Genomic DNA, 17,276 nt, shown 5'->3' with positions numbered 1-17,276 from the left:
CCTCAGGGACAATTAATTCAATTAATTCTGTTCTGTGAACCTTGATGACATTCTTATCTTTTCCAGAGAGCTCCATGAACATGTCTGCCCGATCCTTCTCATCCTACAGCGGTTATTGGAGAATCTTCAATATGTAAAAACTAAGAAGTGCAAATGTAATTCACCATCGGTGTCATTTCTGTGGTTCATCGTGGAGAAGGGCCATCAGTAACCCAAACCTGCCAAAAATACAGACAGTGGTCGAGTGGCCATCTCCGTCATCAAGGAAGCACTTGCAAAGGTTCTTGGGTTTCGTCAACTTCTATCTGCGATTCATTCGCAATTTTAGCAGCAAAGCTGAACCTTTGACAAGGCTCACTTACACTAAGATAACTTTCAGGTGAACTCAAGAAGCCGAGACCGCCTTTTTTTTGCCAAAAAAAAAAGTTTAGTACAGCACCCATACTTAGGCACGCTGATCCTGCTTTACAATTTTTTGTCGAGGTTGATGCATCGGATACAGAAGTTGGAGCAGTTTTGTCCCAGCAATACCCGGTCGTCCAGAGGCTTCATCCTTGTGCATTCTTCTCGCGTCGCCTCACAGCGGCTGACAGAAACTATGATGTGGGGAACAGAGAGCTGCTGGCCATCGATCATAAGAACTTGACATACACGATGACTGCACAAAGACTTAACTCTCGCCAGGCACGTTCGTCTCTTTTTCTCACATGCTTCAATTTCTCCATTACTTACAGACCCAGCGACAGCAACACCAAGCTCGATGCGCTCTCCAGAATCGATGGTCCTGCCACTGAGGAGACCACTGCGGAGACCATCACACCTGTGGCTCGAGTGATACAAGCACTCCAATGGGAGGTGGAGAGAAGGGTGTCCGATGCCGCCACCAAGACCAAGGTCCCCAACAACGTTCCTGCAAGCAAGCTGTTCGTCCCCAATAAACTGAGGTCTAAAGTCCTGCAGTGGGGGCACGCATCTAAAGTGTCTTGTTATCCTGGCGTAAAGCGCAATTTGTTCTTGGTCTCAGAGATTCTGGTGGCCAGTGATGGGATGAGATGTAAAGGACTTTATCAATGCCTCCTCCTTCTGGACCACACGCAAGACCTCTCATCGTCTTCCAGTCGGTCCTCCATCCACTACCCATTCCGTCACGACCATGGTCCCACATTGCATTGGAGTTCATTACAGGACTTCAAGTTTCCCGGGTCAACTCTGTCATTCTTAATGTGGTCGACCAATTTTCAAAGATAGATTTTATTCCACGGTTTTAATTACCTACAACCCTAGAGACTGCTCAACTACTGGTAAAGCATGTTTTCTGCATCCATGGTATCCTTCTGAACCTAGTCTCTGACAGGGGACCCCAACTCGCATCCCAAGTATGGAAGGATTTTTGCAAGGCATTGAGGGCCACTTAGAGTCTTTCGTTGGGATATCGTCCCCAGACCAACGGCCAGGCGGAGCAGGCTAACCAGGACTTGGAGTCAGCACTCCGCTATATATGCCACTGACACCCTTCGTCCTGGTCCTCCCACCTCCCTTGGGTGGAGTACGCTCATAATTACCTCACCTCTTTGGCCACAGGTATGTCTCCTTTTAAAGTCACCTACAGTAAACAGCAGCTTATTTCTCCTTCCCAGAGGACGCAAGAGCGACTTTGTCCCAGAAGGCTGCCCAAAACTGTAGGCTGGCGGATCGCCGCAGAATACCAGCCCCCACTTATCAACCTGGACAAGAGGTCTGATTGTCGTCTCGGGACTTACCGTTGGCTGGCTCCTCTAGGAAGCTTTCTCCCAGGTTTGTGGGGACCTTCAAGATCACCAGGATCATGAGTTCCACGGCGGTTAAACTCTAGCTGCCTTCATCCATTAGGCGACATCCTGTGGTTGACAAATCCAACCTCAAACCGGTTAACCCCAGTCCGCTGTGCCCTTCTTCAACGCCTTCTCCTCTTCCACACATGATTGATGTCACCCAGCTTACACGGAGAAGGCCATTTTTACTCCAAAAGGCAGGGCAGGGGAGTTAGTTCAGCCTCTAGTTGACTGTGATGGGAACGGACCTGATGAACGCTCATGAGTCTCCAGCTCCTATGTCCTCGATCCATCCCTTATGTGTGACTTCCACTCTCTCCATCCCGAAAAGACAGGCAGGCTGCCAGGGGTCGCCTTGTAGTAGAAGAGAGGTACTGTTATGATCTGGCAGCTCTGTTGCAACCTGTCTGCTTTGTTTTGCAGTGCCTGGTTTTTGGGCTACAGAGCGGAGCCACCTTATTTCCTTCCTGACTACTTAAGCTCTCCAGTCCATTCACGTGGCGCCAGTTTATTCCTGATGCTTCACCTTTCCAGTCGTGTTCATCTCCTCTGCTCTGGCTCCATTCACGCTCCTTGTTTCTGTAGCTTTGCTCCGACGCTGCCGTGTAGTGTTTCCTTGTTTCTGTCCACACCTTTTTGTAAGCGACTTTCGTTTCTCCACAGCTTTTTTTGTGCGTCCTTAGTTGTTTATTTCTCAGTCTTTATTGAGGGCTCTTTTTGTTATTTTTCGTATTAATTTTGTATCGGCGGCGAAGGCCGATTGTGACACTAAGCCTCTGACCAGACGGGAGGAGCTAGAACTCACCATAAAGAGGGTGAGAGATTTCTGCTATAATTGAGCTGGCAATCCGCTTTACCTGCCTGGTGTATAGGCACAAATTATGTCCAATCAACAGAATTTACCACGGATGGACTCCAATTAAGCTGTAGGAAGGATGATCACTTGAAACAGGTAGCACCTCATCTCACTTTTGAGCTTCATCGTGAAGGCTGTGAATACTTATGTACACATGATTTTTTAGATTTTTTTTATTTTGAATAGATTTGCAAAAATCTCTACAAAATAACTTTCATATTGTCATGGGGTATTGTGTGTAGAATTTTGAAGATGAATTAAATTATTTAATTCTATTTTGGAATAAGGCTGGAACATAAAATGTGGAAAAAATTAAGTACTGTGAATACTTTCCAAATGCACTGTAAAATCCAAGTAAGTACGTCAACCTCGCTGTGACGTCACAAAGTCACAACCCTACTGGCAGAGTCATCCAATACTGCATGCAAACTCACACCAAAATGCATGAACATTATGATTTGTTGCGTTGACATTGTTTACACTAGTATCCAACATTGTAACTTTTATCATTCAGAAAAGACAAAAATCATCATAGGTCCCTTTTAAAGACAGCATAAGTCCATTCCAGACAGTTAATAATAAATAGGTTAGTATTTTTCCTAGCTACCATTGTTTTCTGTTTGAGTAATTTTACTTGATCAAACATTTTCTAACATTCTACATTACAAACTAATAAAAGTATGTATGATTTTTTTCTGACATCAGTAGTAGTATAGGTCCTCATCTAGAAAGGGAGGCCGCGGGAGATTGAGGGGGGTCAGAATAATTTATGAGCAGGAAGTGGGTGTGGCCTAAATGTGCCACTCATTGGGGGTAGGAATAGGTGAATTAAAACCGGAAAGAAGTCATCTTTTTCGTAGTCCATGCATCAGAATGATCTTGGGACCTCTATAGGCAGAAGTTAAAACTTCCACATTACGTTTTTTAACTGTCCATCATCTTTCTTTGTAAGAAATAAGAAATACACTTTTTGTAATAGGGATAAAATGCTGTGAAATTGTGGTGAAAAAGCACTATTTACCTTCTATCCATCCATCTATTTTCTACCGCTTGTCCCTCTCGGGGTCGCAGGGGTGGCTGGAGCCTATCCCAGCCTACACCCTGGACAAGTCACCACCTCATCGCAGGGCCAACACAGATAGACAGACAACATTCACACTCACATTCACACACTAGGGCCAATTTCTTCAATTAAATTAATAAATCGAATAAAAAAAATATAAACCAGTGGAATCAAATTAAATAATAATACATTTAAAGGCCTACTGAAATGATTTTTTAAAATTTAAACGGGGATAGCAGATCCATTCTATGTGTCATTCTTGATCATTTCGCGATATTGCCATATTTTTGCTGAAAGGATTTAGTAGAGAACATCGACGATAAAGTTCGCAACTTTTGGTCGCTGATAAAAAAAAGCCTTGCCTGTACCGGAAGTAGCGTGACGTCACAGGTTGAAGGGCTCCTCACATTTCCCCATTGTTTTCAATGCAGCGAGAGCGATTCGGACAGAGAAAGCGACGATTTTCCCATTAATTTGAGCCAGGATGAAAGATTTGTGGATGAGGAACGTGAGAGTGAAGGACTAGAGTGCAGTGCAGGACGTATCTTTTTTCGCTCTGACCGTAACTTAGGTACAAGGGCTCATTGGATTCCACACTCACTCCTTTTTCTATTGTGGTTCACAGATTTGTATTTTAAACCACCTCTGATACTATATCCTCTTGAAAATGAGAGTCGAGAACTCGAAATGGACATTCACAGTGACTTTTATCTCCATGACAATACATCGGCGAAACACTTTAGCTACGGAGCTAACGTGATAGCATCGGGCTTAACTGCAGATAGAAACGAAAGAAATAAGCCCCTGACTGGAAGGATAGACAGAAAATCAACAATACTATTAAACACTGGACCTGCAACTACACGGTTAATGCTATACCGCCTGGCGAAGCTTAACAATGCTGTTGTTAACGACGCCATTGAAGCCAACTTAGCTACGAGACCTCGACAGAGCTATGCTAAAAACATTAGCGCTCCACCAAAGCCAGCTCTCGTCTGCTCATCACGACCCGTGCTCACCTGCGTTCCAGCGATCGACGGCGCGACGAAGGACTTCTTTACCCGATCATCGATGCGGTCGGCGGCCCGGAGACGGAGGAAGTCAAGGTGAGGACAGCGGTGCGGCGGCGGGCGTTGTAGCTTTCGACGACACCCCGGCCGCCATCAGAGTCGGCAAGAAACATATATTTCCCCAAAGTTACGTACGTGACATGCACATAGTGACACGCACGTACGGGCAAGCGATTAAATGTTTGGAAGCCAAAGCTGTAGTCACGGTAGCGCGTCTGCTATCCAACTAAGTCCTCCTGGTTGTGTTGCTGCAGCCGCCGCTAATACACCGATCCCACCTACAGCTTTCTTCTTTGCAGTCTCCATTGTTCATTAAACAAATTGCAAAAGATTCACCAACACAGATGTCCAGAATACTGTGGAATTTTGCGATGAAAACAGAGCTGTTTGTATTGTGATACAATGTGTCCGAATACTTCCGTTTCAACCCTCGACGTCACGCACATACGTCATCATACCTAGACTTTTTCAACCGGAAGTTTTGCGGGAAATTTAAAATTGCACTTTATAAGTTAACCCGGCCGTATTGGCCTGTGTTGCAATGTTAAGATTTCATCATTGATACATAAACTATCAGACTACGTGGTCGGTAGTAGTGGGTTTCAGTAGGCCTTTAAGAGGGTAGATTAAGCATTAAAGATGGTATAACAGCTATAAATACTACAAAAGATGGTGGAAAGCTTAAAAAGCGACAAGTTGCAGTGCCATTTTCTGCCTAGAGCAGTTGCAAAATCAAAATGACGCGTGGCCACACCTACAAGTTGCAATACCAATTTCTGCCTGTAAGTGTCGCAAAATCCCCATGACGAGTAGCCATATGCATGAAGCCGCCAGCTTGACTTCCATTGGCTGAGTCTTGTTCCCAGAGGGCATTTCAACTACGTTAACAGGGTGCATTTTGATATTTTAAGGACTAATTTATTGATTGTTCAATGCAACAAACATATATTACTTGCTTGTTCGGAATATTTACTTGCAATCAAACTCAGTTATAAGAGTAAACAACGTCAAATATACGCAATGACGTAACAACTCCCATTACCTCCTTTGTTAGCTGACTTTTGCTAGCGTTTACGAGTCATTGCATTAAAAAAAGGAAATGAATGTGTGCTTGTCTCACAAAGAAAGGGTTGTCATTTCCAAAAATATTGCAGTTCCTCTTTGAAGTCAGATTTTAACAAATAAACAATTATGCTTGTCAATGGACACATGAAGATGGCAGGTTTCTTACTTGATCTGATGAAGGCACATGGGCTCAGAGATCTGATGGTAGTAGTCAGGGTGGTCCTTCCTGGAGGGCAGCTCCAAGAACGGTTCCGAGATCAGGAGGCCCTGGTTGTTCCTTGCACCTCGTATAGCTTCGTACAGCTGGAAGATGGGGTTACTCATGTCGATGTTGGAGTTCAAACTCTCGGCCTCGGACTCCCCCTCATCGTAGTGGACGGACCCTGAGCAGTGCAGGAAGAGACAGTTAGTCACATTACTCACGTCCGAAAAGCGCGTAGCTGTTTTGTAAGGACGTACCGGAAAGTATTCCGTCCTCGTCACTTTCATACTGAAGAGCCATGCTGATCGCTGAGAGGCGGTCACCCTGCGCACAACGTCGATTCCTGGGAGACACAAATGTAGACTACAAGAACTTTCCACTACAATCAAATTATTCACTTGTTTATCCAGCACCTGATACGAATGCTGGATTTGATTGGTTCACCGTGTTCCATCTCCGACTTCTTTTGTGCAAAAACTTTTTTGATGGTGATTGCATCCTGGAACACAAATGTGCCAGTGTGTAACAAGAAAAATGTTGACCACAAATGTCCACTCTCTAACACACTCACCTTAAAGACCTGGGACCCGGGCTCGTTATAGGTTTTGGCATTTTTTACCAGTAAATCTACATCTTTAGCCATGGCAGAGATGCTCCTGTAGTGGGCCATCTGGAAACAAATGCATGTATTGATCAGCAAAGAGGACCAATGATGATTTTCGATGCACATTTAAAACACTTCCTTGTGGTATAGATCAGTGGTCCCCAACCTTTTTGTAGCTGCGGATCGGTCAACGCTTGATAATTTGTCCCGCGGCCCGGCAGGGGGGGGGGGTGATTTTTTTTTTTTTTTTTTTTTCATGAAAAAGTAAAATAATAAACGTGAATCCACTGTGTACTCATATGGACCTTTATTAGCACATTGCGCCAACAACATAACATCAGTATAACATCAACGTCTCTGGTAACTTCCTCTCTGCCCATTACATAAATAAAAAAATCACGTGGAAAAATATATAAATGACAAGAATTAGCAATTCCACACTACTCTCATTATGAATGTTATTTTTCAACAGCTGAAATAAAGTTGTCAGTTTGAACCGTCAGATAAGCCTCCTGCATGTTTGTGTGCCCGAGTCGACTCACAAGCTCCTCCTCTCCCTCACCTCCCTCTGCCCAAACGTGCTCTGATTTTCGTTGCTATGGTAATGTTTACATGCCTTCAAAATAAGCTGCAGATACAACATTAAAAACAAATATAAAGTGCATGAGATTTTTTTTTTTTTTTTTTTTTTTTTTTTTTAATAATGTCCTGCCCAGCTTCTCGGGCAAATCATATAGCAGATGTAGATGCCCATATCGGCTGTTCAGATTTACTTTATAAAAGATAAGTGTAGGATACTTCTCTTGTTGCCTTACTTGTATTTTGACTTTATTAAATGTATTTATATTATCATTTGGTGCAGCCGGGCCGGAGCAGGAGGGGATAGAAAGAGAGAAAAAGGAAGACAGAGGGGGGAATTGTGGGGACAAGAGGGGGATTAGACAGAGAGACAAAAACAACAACAACAACAACAACAACAGAGCAACATCAGCAAATACGACATGTACAAATATGATGGTAAAAGTAATAGCAAATAAGCAGTTAGCGAAAATTAAAAAAAAAAAAATACAGAAATGACAATGAGCATTATTACACTAAAAATGGAGCAATATGAATACCAATAGAAATAGTGCTATTGATAATAAACAATACCAGTACTTTACCTTTATTATCAACAATACAATTGTTCAAATGCAACAATACATATACGTAATGATAACTTGAGATACAAAAGAATGCAGAAAAATGGAGGGGAAGAAAGAGAAGCAACCTTAACCTTGTAGATTGTTATAGTAACAATAGGTTAAGCTTTGTCAGTGTGCCATGTGTTATACCCAGTTTACCCTAGGGCAACAACGTTAATATATGTTTGATGAAACGTGATTATGTGCATGAGTGTATGTGTGCATATGTACTTGTATATGTACAGTATGTGTATGTGTGCTTGTACAGTGAATGTATATGTACAGTATGTGTATATGTGTGTACAGCGAATGTATATGTACAGTATGTGTATACAGTATGTGTGTTTGAACAGTGAATGTATATGTACAGTATGTGTAAATGTGTGTTTGTACAGTGAATGTATATGTACAGTATATGTATGTGTGTGTTTGTACAGTGAATGTATGTGTAGTATGTGTATGTGTGTGTTTGTACAGTGAATGTATATGTACAGTATGTGTATATGTATGTTTTTACAGTGAATGTATATGTACAGTATGTGTATACAGTATGTTTGTATAATGAATGTGCGTGTGGATGTACGAACTTTGAGTGTGTAAATATGTACTGTATTTATTTGTATATGTATGTGGGAGCGTAGGTACCTACGTATGTCTGTATGTATGTGTGTGAGTATATGTGAATTTGCATGTACAATACATTTGACTCCCAGTGTGTGCGGGAGCCAGAGTACGGCCCCAGCCTCCCCGAGAACCCATCCCACAAACAGTAGGTGTGGTGCCCAGGGAACCAGGGGCCATCGCCCCCACGCAGCCAAGCCGGACAGCGACAGGAACCCCAGAGCCTGGCCCACTGTGCCGCCCACAAGGGCCAGCAGCAGGCCGCAGACAGACGCACCCGGCAGAGGACAAGGCACGAGAAAAACAGGGGGAAGCCAGACCCCAAGCCAGCGAGAGACCACACCCCACACGGACAGAAAGGCGGGACGCCCCGCCAGAGGGGCCCGGAGACCCCCCGCAACCGGACGGGAAGACCTCCCCCGCCCCACCGGCAACAGGGCCCCCACGAGCCCCCCCCCCCCACCCCCGGAGAGCGCGGCGAGGCCAGCCCACGGCCACCCCACCCAAGCCGGCCGCCACAGGACCACCCAGCACGGGGCCACAGGAACCACCCACCCCACCCGCAGGGACCCCAATGATAGAGATGGAACAACCAGCAACCGCCCCGCCGAGTCCCCCCCCCCCCTGAGGTAGGGGAATAAATAAATAAAATAAATAAATACATAATAATAATAATAATAATATTAATAAAATATATTTTTTTTAAAAAAGGGGAAAAAAATAAATAAATAAATAATTAAATCTATTTATAAAAAAAATGAATAAATAAATAAATAAAAAAAGAATTAAAAGAAGATCACAGACATGCTGACACACAAGGTCGCTACCCCAACAACTGGCCGACTCGCAGCACCTCGGAATACCCTGCAGCACCAAGCCACCACAGTAGACGCAGGGACCAGACCCAGCAGGCCCCAACCAAGACGGGCACCCGGAAGGGATGGACGGCGGGACCCAGGAGCTCCAGACACGCAGTCCGGATGCAGTAGCCTGAGGCGCCGACCCCCACCCGACAGGCAGGCCCAGAATGTACCCCCAGTAATATACATACATATATATATACATACACATAAACATACACATGTACACATACACATGCATACACATACACATATATATACATACATACATACATACATACATACATACACACACACACATACACATACATATACACAGTTTGTCAGCCCCGACAACCACCACGCGCGCGCGCTGCCACCAGTCACAACATCAGCCACCCCCCTGCACCAGGCCCAGCAGCCACGGGCGCCCACACCACAAACAAACGGCAGCAGAAACAGCAGCCACAACACCCACAGACAGCCAGCACCACCCAATCAAATCAAAGCGATCAAAAAAAAAACCGCGACCGGCAACCACACGCCAACAGGATCACAGATACCAGCCAGCGCCAGCCCGCCAGCAAGCCCAAACGCCAACACGCAAACAAGAGACACCAACACACCCCCCCCCCCCCCCCCGCCAAAAGACCCCACCACCCCAACCCAAACCCGCACAAACACACCACCGCCCAAACAACCGAGACACAGTATCCAGACCAGACACGGGCGCCGCGCCGCCACCACATCAAGTCGCCAACAGAGACCCCACAGCGCAAGGTCGGGCCACACGGGCACGGACCCCACCCAACAGGAAGCGAGACCCGCGCGACGCCACACACAAATAAATAATAAGATTAAACAAAAATAACAATAATTAAAAAAAAATAAAAATAAGAAATAAAAAATAATAATAATAAAATGAAATACAAATTAAATTAAAAATAACAAATACAAATAATTAAATAAAATAAAGTAAGTAAATAATAAAAATTATCTTAAAAAAATAAAATAAAATAAAAATAAATAAATATATATATATACATATATACATACACATACACATACACATACATACATACACACATACACACATATATATATATATATATATATATACATACATATATATACACATTAAAAAAAAAAAAAATAATAATAATAATAATAAATTAATAAAAGCCTGGCAGGCCACCAGAACGCAGTCCCCGGAATCCGCGCCGGCCGACGAGGCAATGAGGGGTGCGCCGAACCCCAACCCTCCCACATGCATGTGTACAAGGCCCCCAGAGTGTCTACTGTGTAGTTAAAATTAGGAGGTCAGCCATTACAGCCGACCTCCAGTCCCTATTGATGCGTGTACTGTAGCGTGAGTGAGATATGTATGCTTGTGGGAACTAATAATGCGATTAAAATTGGGGGACATCAAGGTCTTGGTGGGTCCCAACCAAGCCGAGCCCTCCAAATCCTAAGTGTCTAATATGCAGCTAAGATTGAGGGATGGCCGAGCAGGGGACAAGACAGGAGGACCGGAGCCCCATAGGAGGCATCCTCAACCCCCCGCCATGCCTCCCCGCAGGACAATCCCCCAAAGTCCTATATTTGTGTGACTGTGTGTGCTATAAGTAGGAGGAGTAGAGGGCCCGGACATCCCCCCCAGTCCATGCGGCCGACAACCAGGAACTACGGCCAGGAAGCCGCCCCCCCCCACGGCCCGTGACCCACACCAGACCACTTTAGCGTGACGTCACGCGAGCCCACCCCCCGCCAAACAAAGCCAGCCCCCGCCCGCCCCAACCCAACCCCGCAGAGCCCATACCAGCAACCAAACGCAGAAAAACTGCACAGCCCCATGCCCAATGCAAACACCGCATCCCGGCCATCCACACAGCAACGCACCCATACGAGTTCCGGCCAGGGGATGGTGCCCCCCAACTGGGGAAGAAGTCAATGCACCCCGTCCGCACGCCAGCCCCCAAACCAGCCGTCAAGCCAACGCCAGCCAGCCCTCACAACCCCACAAGCGCACAGATACCAGCCACAGTCCCCCAACCACTCCAACCCAACACAGCGACGCCAACCGCCGGCAGTACCACAGCAACCATCACCACCACCGCCCGTCCGCAGTACAAACACCCGCGGCCGCCGAAACCTGAAACAAAAAAAAAAGCGACCTACCCCGTAAACCACAACAACGCACACCCCCAGCTACCACAGAGGCCGCCAACCCACCTACCCCAACTCATCCACATACAGGCCAATCGATCCACCGGACATCCACACCCATACACACACCTACACATACATACACACATACATACACACATATACATACATATATGTATATACACATACATACACATACACACATGCATGCATATACACATACACACACACACACACACATATATACACCTACATACATATACATATGCACACATATACACACACATACATACACCAAAACAAAACAAAAACAAAAACACAAAATATAAAAAATTAAAATAAAAATAAAAATAATAAATAAAATAAAATAAAAATAAACATGAGGCCTGGTTGCCAACAGTGTCCAGCGCCACCAAACCCCGCAGCCATACCCGCACGTCCAGGCCCCCCCGCCCACCACCCACCAGGCACCCCATCCGGCAAAAAGCGATAAGGGCCCAGCCCCGCACCCACAGCCGGCATGCCATGGCATCTCTGCAGGCCTGGTGCCGCGATCAGCAATGCACACCGGGGCAGCGACACACACACATGTACCTACATACATACACACAGATTCCACCATACATACATACAAACGTACACACACACACACACACACACACACACACACACACACACACACACACACACACACACGCACCTATATATACATGTATATAATTTAACAGAACAAATAAAATTTATTAAATAGATAATTAAAAAATATATATATATAAGTATATATATAAATAAAATTAATAAATAAATAAGGGCGGAGTAAAACACAGGAGGGAGACCCCCGCAGGGCAGTCGGGCAGCACCGCCGGGGCCCCAACAAGGGAGGAAAGCAGCCCCCCCAACCCGGCACCAGGCGGGCCCGCACAGCCGCAGCGTAGGGCGACCCCGGGCAGACCCCGCCCCGCTCCCCAGGGGAAGGAGGAAGCCCACGGACACCCGAAGCCAGAGGGGCACGAGCCGACCCCCGCCCGACAGCGGCAAGGCCCCGGCCCCACGGGCGCAACCCCCCGCCCAACCACCCACGAGAGGGGCATCCCCCCACCCAACCCAAGGCGGCCACCCCCAACAGCTCCACCCGCACCCCAACCCCCGCCAAGGCACCCCCATCCACCCCCAGCCCCCAGACCACCCACGGATCGGCCCGCCAGGCCGGCACCAGGGAACACACCCCAGGCCCACCCGACCCCGCAGCACACGGCCCCCCCGGCACCCACGACCCCCCACCCACGGAGCAAGACCCCCGGGACAGAGCCCCAGCCCCGGCCCCCATGGGAATCAGGTCAGGAAATCAATTAGCGGTGCCCAAAGAGATCTGAATTCTGTCAGTTGTTGTTTTGATTCAGCAGACATTCTTTCCATAACTACATAATCTAATAAAATGTTTTTGTAAAGATTTATACATAAATTATTTTTTGATTTCCAATTCATGAGAATAGTTTTCTTGGCGATGCCTATTGCATTTATAAGTAGGTATGTTTTGTTTATATCAAAGTCAGTTGCGGAGAGATCACCCAACAGGCAGAGTGTAGGGGGAGATGGGAATAGGAATCTCTAACGCTAATGATAGGTTCTCGCACACTCCAAGCCAAAAGTTACTCACGGGAGCACAGGACCACATTGAGTGTAAGTAGTTATCTACCTTATTATCTGAGCAGTGTACACAAATGTTAGAGTCGGCTAAACCCATTTTATACATTCTTAGACCGGTGTAATGTATTCTGTAAAGTATTTTGAGCTGAATCAGTCGTAAATTTGGATTCTTAATCAAACGAGAAGTATTGAGGCATATTTGTTTCCAGAATTCTGGGTCAAGGCTTGTGGATACGTCTGAGTGCCATTTGGAAGTTGGGATACTTATTGTGTTATCTATTTTTGATAAGAGAGCATATAATTTGGATAAAGCTTTGGGGGCAGATGTTTTGAAGAATTTAACGGTCGTAGGATTACTTTCCCATGTTGTTTTGTTGAATCTTGCGCTAATTACAGATTTGATTTGTATATATTCTAGGAATTTATTAGGATTGATTGCATATTGTGTTATTAAACTTTTAAAAGAGATAAAACTGTTTGCATTGATGATATCCCCAAGACATCTGACTCCTTTATCATACCATGTTGGAAAGTTCAATGGCTTCTTGTTTAAAAGAAAATCAGGATTATTCCAAATAGGCGTAAATTGACAGGGAGTGAGCGGGGATCCAGTTATTTTCAAAAACTCCCACCAAGCTGTTAAGGTAGTGCGTATATTAATACTTTTGAAGCAGTTGTGTTTTCGGAGAATTTGGCTAATAAAGGGCAAGTTAGAAATTGGGATCTCCTGGCTAAGTGATTGTTCAATCTCTAACCATAAACTATCTAATAAAGTGGGATTGGTCCATTTTAGTATATATTGTAGTTTATTTGCAAGGAAGTAATATGAAAAGTTTGGGAGTTCTAGACCCCCGTATTCTTTTGGTTTTTGTAAAGTTTTAAGGCTGATTCGTGCTGGTTTACTCTTCCAAAGAAACTGATTGATGTGTGAGTCTAGTGATTTAAACCAGATTTGAGAAGGTTTGGTTGGAATCATTGAAAAGAGATAATTAACCCTAGGCAAGACCATCATTTTCACGGTAGAAACCCTTCCCATAAGTGAGATTGGCAGTGCTTTCCAACGCGCCAGATCATCCTCAATCAATTTTAAGATTGGGGAGTAATTCAAGCGATTCAGATCTGACAATGTGGAGGAAATATTGATTCCCAGGTATTTAATGTTCCCTTTATGCAGTGGAATCGATGAGGTGCTCTGGAAGTCAAAATTTATTGGTGACACAGTAGATTTGGACCAGTTGATTGAGTAATCTGAAATAGAACTGAATTTATTGATAAGTGAGATTGTATCTTGAAGAGAAGAATGTGGATTTTGTAAGAAAAGTAATACATCATCAGCATAAAGTCTTATTTTATGATGAACGGTTGCGGTATGAATGCCTTTAATATTTGCATGCTGTCGAATTGCGGTTGCAAGAGGTTCAATAAATATAGCAAACAGTGACGGAGAAAGTGGACACCCTTGCCTTGTGCCCCTCATAAGATTAAACCTTGGGGAGATTTGGCTATTCGTTCTAACCGAGGCTGTAGGGAAACTATATAGGACCTTGATCCATTCTATAAATGAGTCTCCAAATCCAAATTTCTGTAGAGTAGCTAAAAGAAAATTCCAATTCACTCTATCAAATGCTTTTTCAGCATCTAATGAAACAACAGCTGTTTTTAAATTATGAATAACAGAATAGTCTATCACATTGAGTAGACGGCGAACATTGTTGGACGATTGTCTCTCTTTGATGAAACCTGTTTGATCAGGAAGAGTGACTTTTTCTAATCTTTGAGCTAATACTTTGCAGATAATTTTAAGATCAGAATTAATCAGGGAGATTGGCCGGTAACTGGATGGAAGTGTTGGGTCTTTATCAGGTTTTAGCAAGAGACTGATTGTGGCAGAGTTCATATTTGGAGGAAGGAATGAGTTTTCTTTAATCTCTAAAGCCATTTTTGTAAATATCGGAGCTAGCAGTGACCAAAATGTTTTGTAGAACTCCACAGGGAACCCATCAGGCCCTGGTGCTTTATTGTTTGGCATCTGTTGAAGAGCATCGTGAAGTTCATCTACAGAAATAGCAAGATCTAAATTTGATACCTGCCTCGTATTTAATTTAGGTAAGTCTATACCATTGAGAAATGTCTCAATGTCTGAAAGAGATGGGTCAATCTGGGGTGTATACAAGTTTCTGTAAAAGTCTCTAAATGAGATTTTTAACTCACCGTAACGCTAAATCAATGGGAGCCCTGAGCTTGTTTCTCTGCAACGAGACGGTCCCAACTGGGGGTAATGGGAGACAAAGACACCCGAAGTGTGTTGCTTATGTCCAGTCTGCTACGTTGTTTTGTTTTGGTGGCTGTCACTGCAGAAAATCCCGCTTCACACAGATAGGATGTTGGAATGGGCAACAGTGTTTTCAGTGCTGTGGTGGCGATCTCGGGGTATTCTGCCATGACTTTAATCCAGAAAACAGGCAGAGTTTTTGTCTGAAATACACTTTTAAGGCTGCCGTCATTTGCGATGTCCAGCATTTGATCTTCTTCTTGCACAGACATGCTGGATTCATCTGCTTTGTTGACAAATGGGTCGCGGATCCATTCCTTGGCAGTTCGTGGGTCTTTTGAAGTTGGGAAGTAGCGCTCAAACTCTTTTAAAAGCACAGACAAGTGATCGTGCAGCAGCTTGGTGAATGAAGGCACAGGCTCAGTCTCACGCAAAAACCCCGCCAATGTTTGAAACATGTCCAGGTTTTTTGGGTTGGTGCACTAATTGTAAGTGTATCTTGTGTTATTTATGTTGATTTAATAAAAAAAATAAAAAATAAAAATATAAAAAAATATATATATATTAATAAATCGAGCCCGGTGGTTGGGGACCACTGGTATAGATCACAGGTCTTCAACAGGAGGTCTGTTGTCGCCAGGGGGTCCGCAGAGGTACTAGAGGGGGGTCTTGAAATTTCAGGTTGATTAGTCTTATTTTAAATAGTTTTTTTATACACTGATTGTTTCCACCAATTTAAATGTCTTTCAATACACATTAACATTGATCAAACACACTGTATTGTAGTTTATAAATGGCAGGGGCATGGTCACCCTATTCACTGCACCTTTAAAATAAAAACATTAATAAATACTTATATAAATTATATTAATGAAAGCCTTTAAAATAACTAGCGATTAGCGGCGCTATACTGTATTATTTGATTATCATAGTTTTGCACAATAAGGTAGGCTACCTTTAGAAACAGTTTAATTTAAAACAGAGTATTATACAAGATACAAAAGTGGGGCAGGGATGTTCAAACGTTTTCCACCAAAGGCTGCATATTGAAAACTCAACGCATTTGGCAGCCATTTTGAGTTTTTTTTATATTTGTTTGCTCATTTTTTTTTTTACAGCTTTTTGGTTTCATTCTTCTGACAATATATGTGGACCAACAAAACTTGAGCTGTGGGCCACAAATGGCCACAGGGCCACACTAAAGTAAATGTCCCCTCTTCATCTCTTCACCAATCTGGGGTCCTTGGCCTGGAAAACATTGAAGACCCCTGGTCTAGATAATACGTATTGGATATGCTTTTGGGTAAATTTTGCGTCCCTTTTATAACCCGTTTTGTCAGAGGCTGTCTGCAAGATGTTCTGTTCTGGAGGCATTCCCAAATGAATGCAAAAGAAACCACACCCCAACCTCTCCAAAAGTATACATATTTATATTTTGAAAATGTACACTGTTTACACATATATCTTAAAGTCCTCACCGCTATTTTTATTCCAGACACGGTCGAAAATAAACTACATAAACATTATAAAGATTCACCCCATGGTTTCTAATCGATTCAGACTAGGGCTGCACCATTTTGAGAAAAAAATAACCGTAACTGACATTTGTCTCTCCAAAATTGCAATTGCAATTGGATTTGTGATTTTAATATTTTATACATATAAATGCCTACAACTGTGAAAATAAAGAGTGAAGGATGACATGTTAGTTTTAGACTGTCAATCAACATATTCTTGTCTCAAGTTGCCAAACAGAACAATATGCGATAATCCATTTTCGAAAAATATTTTTTGTCTACATCATGCTCTTAAACTGAATAAATAACCGATAAAAACAATAGTGTTTATAATGTAATGTAATCATAATAAATAACAA

At 43.8% G+C, this 17,276-nt stretch overlaps 1 protein-coding gene across 5 annotated transcripts in view; it reads right to left on the bottom strand.

Moving 5' to 3' along the window:
* The window catches only part of LOC133653962 (protein polybromo-1-like), a 123,095-nt gene that overhangs the window by 68,704 nt on the left and 37,115 nt on the right, over window positions 1-17,276 (bottom strand). For all 5 annotated transcript variants that reach the window (XM_062053844.1, XM_062053861.1, XM_062053868.1 and 2 more), the window contains exons 8-11: window positions 6,639-6,737; window positions 6,481-6,566; window positions 6,325-6,410; window positions 6,032-6,248 (exon numbers count right to left, since the gene is read on the bottom strand). In XM_062053844.1, the coding sequence (XP_061909828.1) occupies window positions 6,032-6,248; window positions 6,325-6,410; window positions 6,481-6,566; window positions 6,639-6,737 (488 nt within the window). The remainder of the gene's footprint in view (window positions 1-6,031; window positions 6,249-6,324; window positions 6,411-6,480; window positions 6,567-6,638; window positions 6,738-17,276) is intronic.

This window comes from Entelurus aequoreus, linkage group LG01 (genome assembly GCF_033978785.1).
Source record: "Entelurus aequoreus isolate RoL-2023_Sb linkage group LG01, RoL_Eaeq_v1.1, whole genome shotgun sequence".
NCBI classification, from domain to species: Eukaryota; Metazoa; Chordata; class Actinopteri; order Syngnathiformes; family Syngnathidae; genus Entelurus; species Entelurus aequoreus.
The sequence above is the reverse complement of the archived record's forward strand: the minus strand, read 5'-3'. Positions and strand labels throughout refer to the sequence as shown.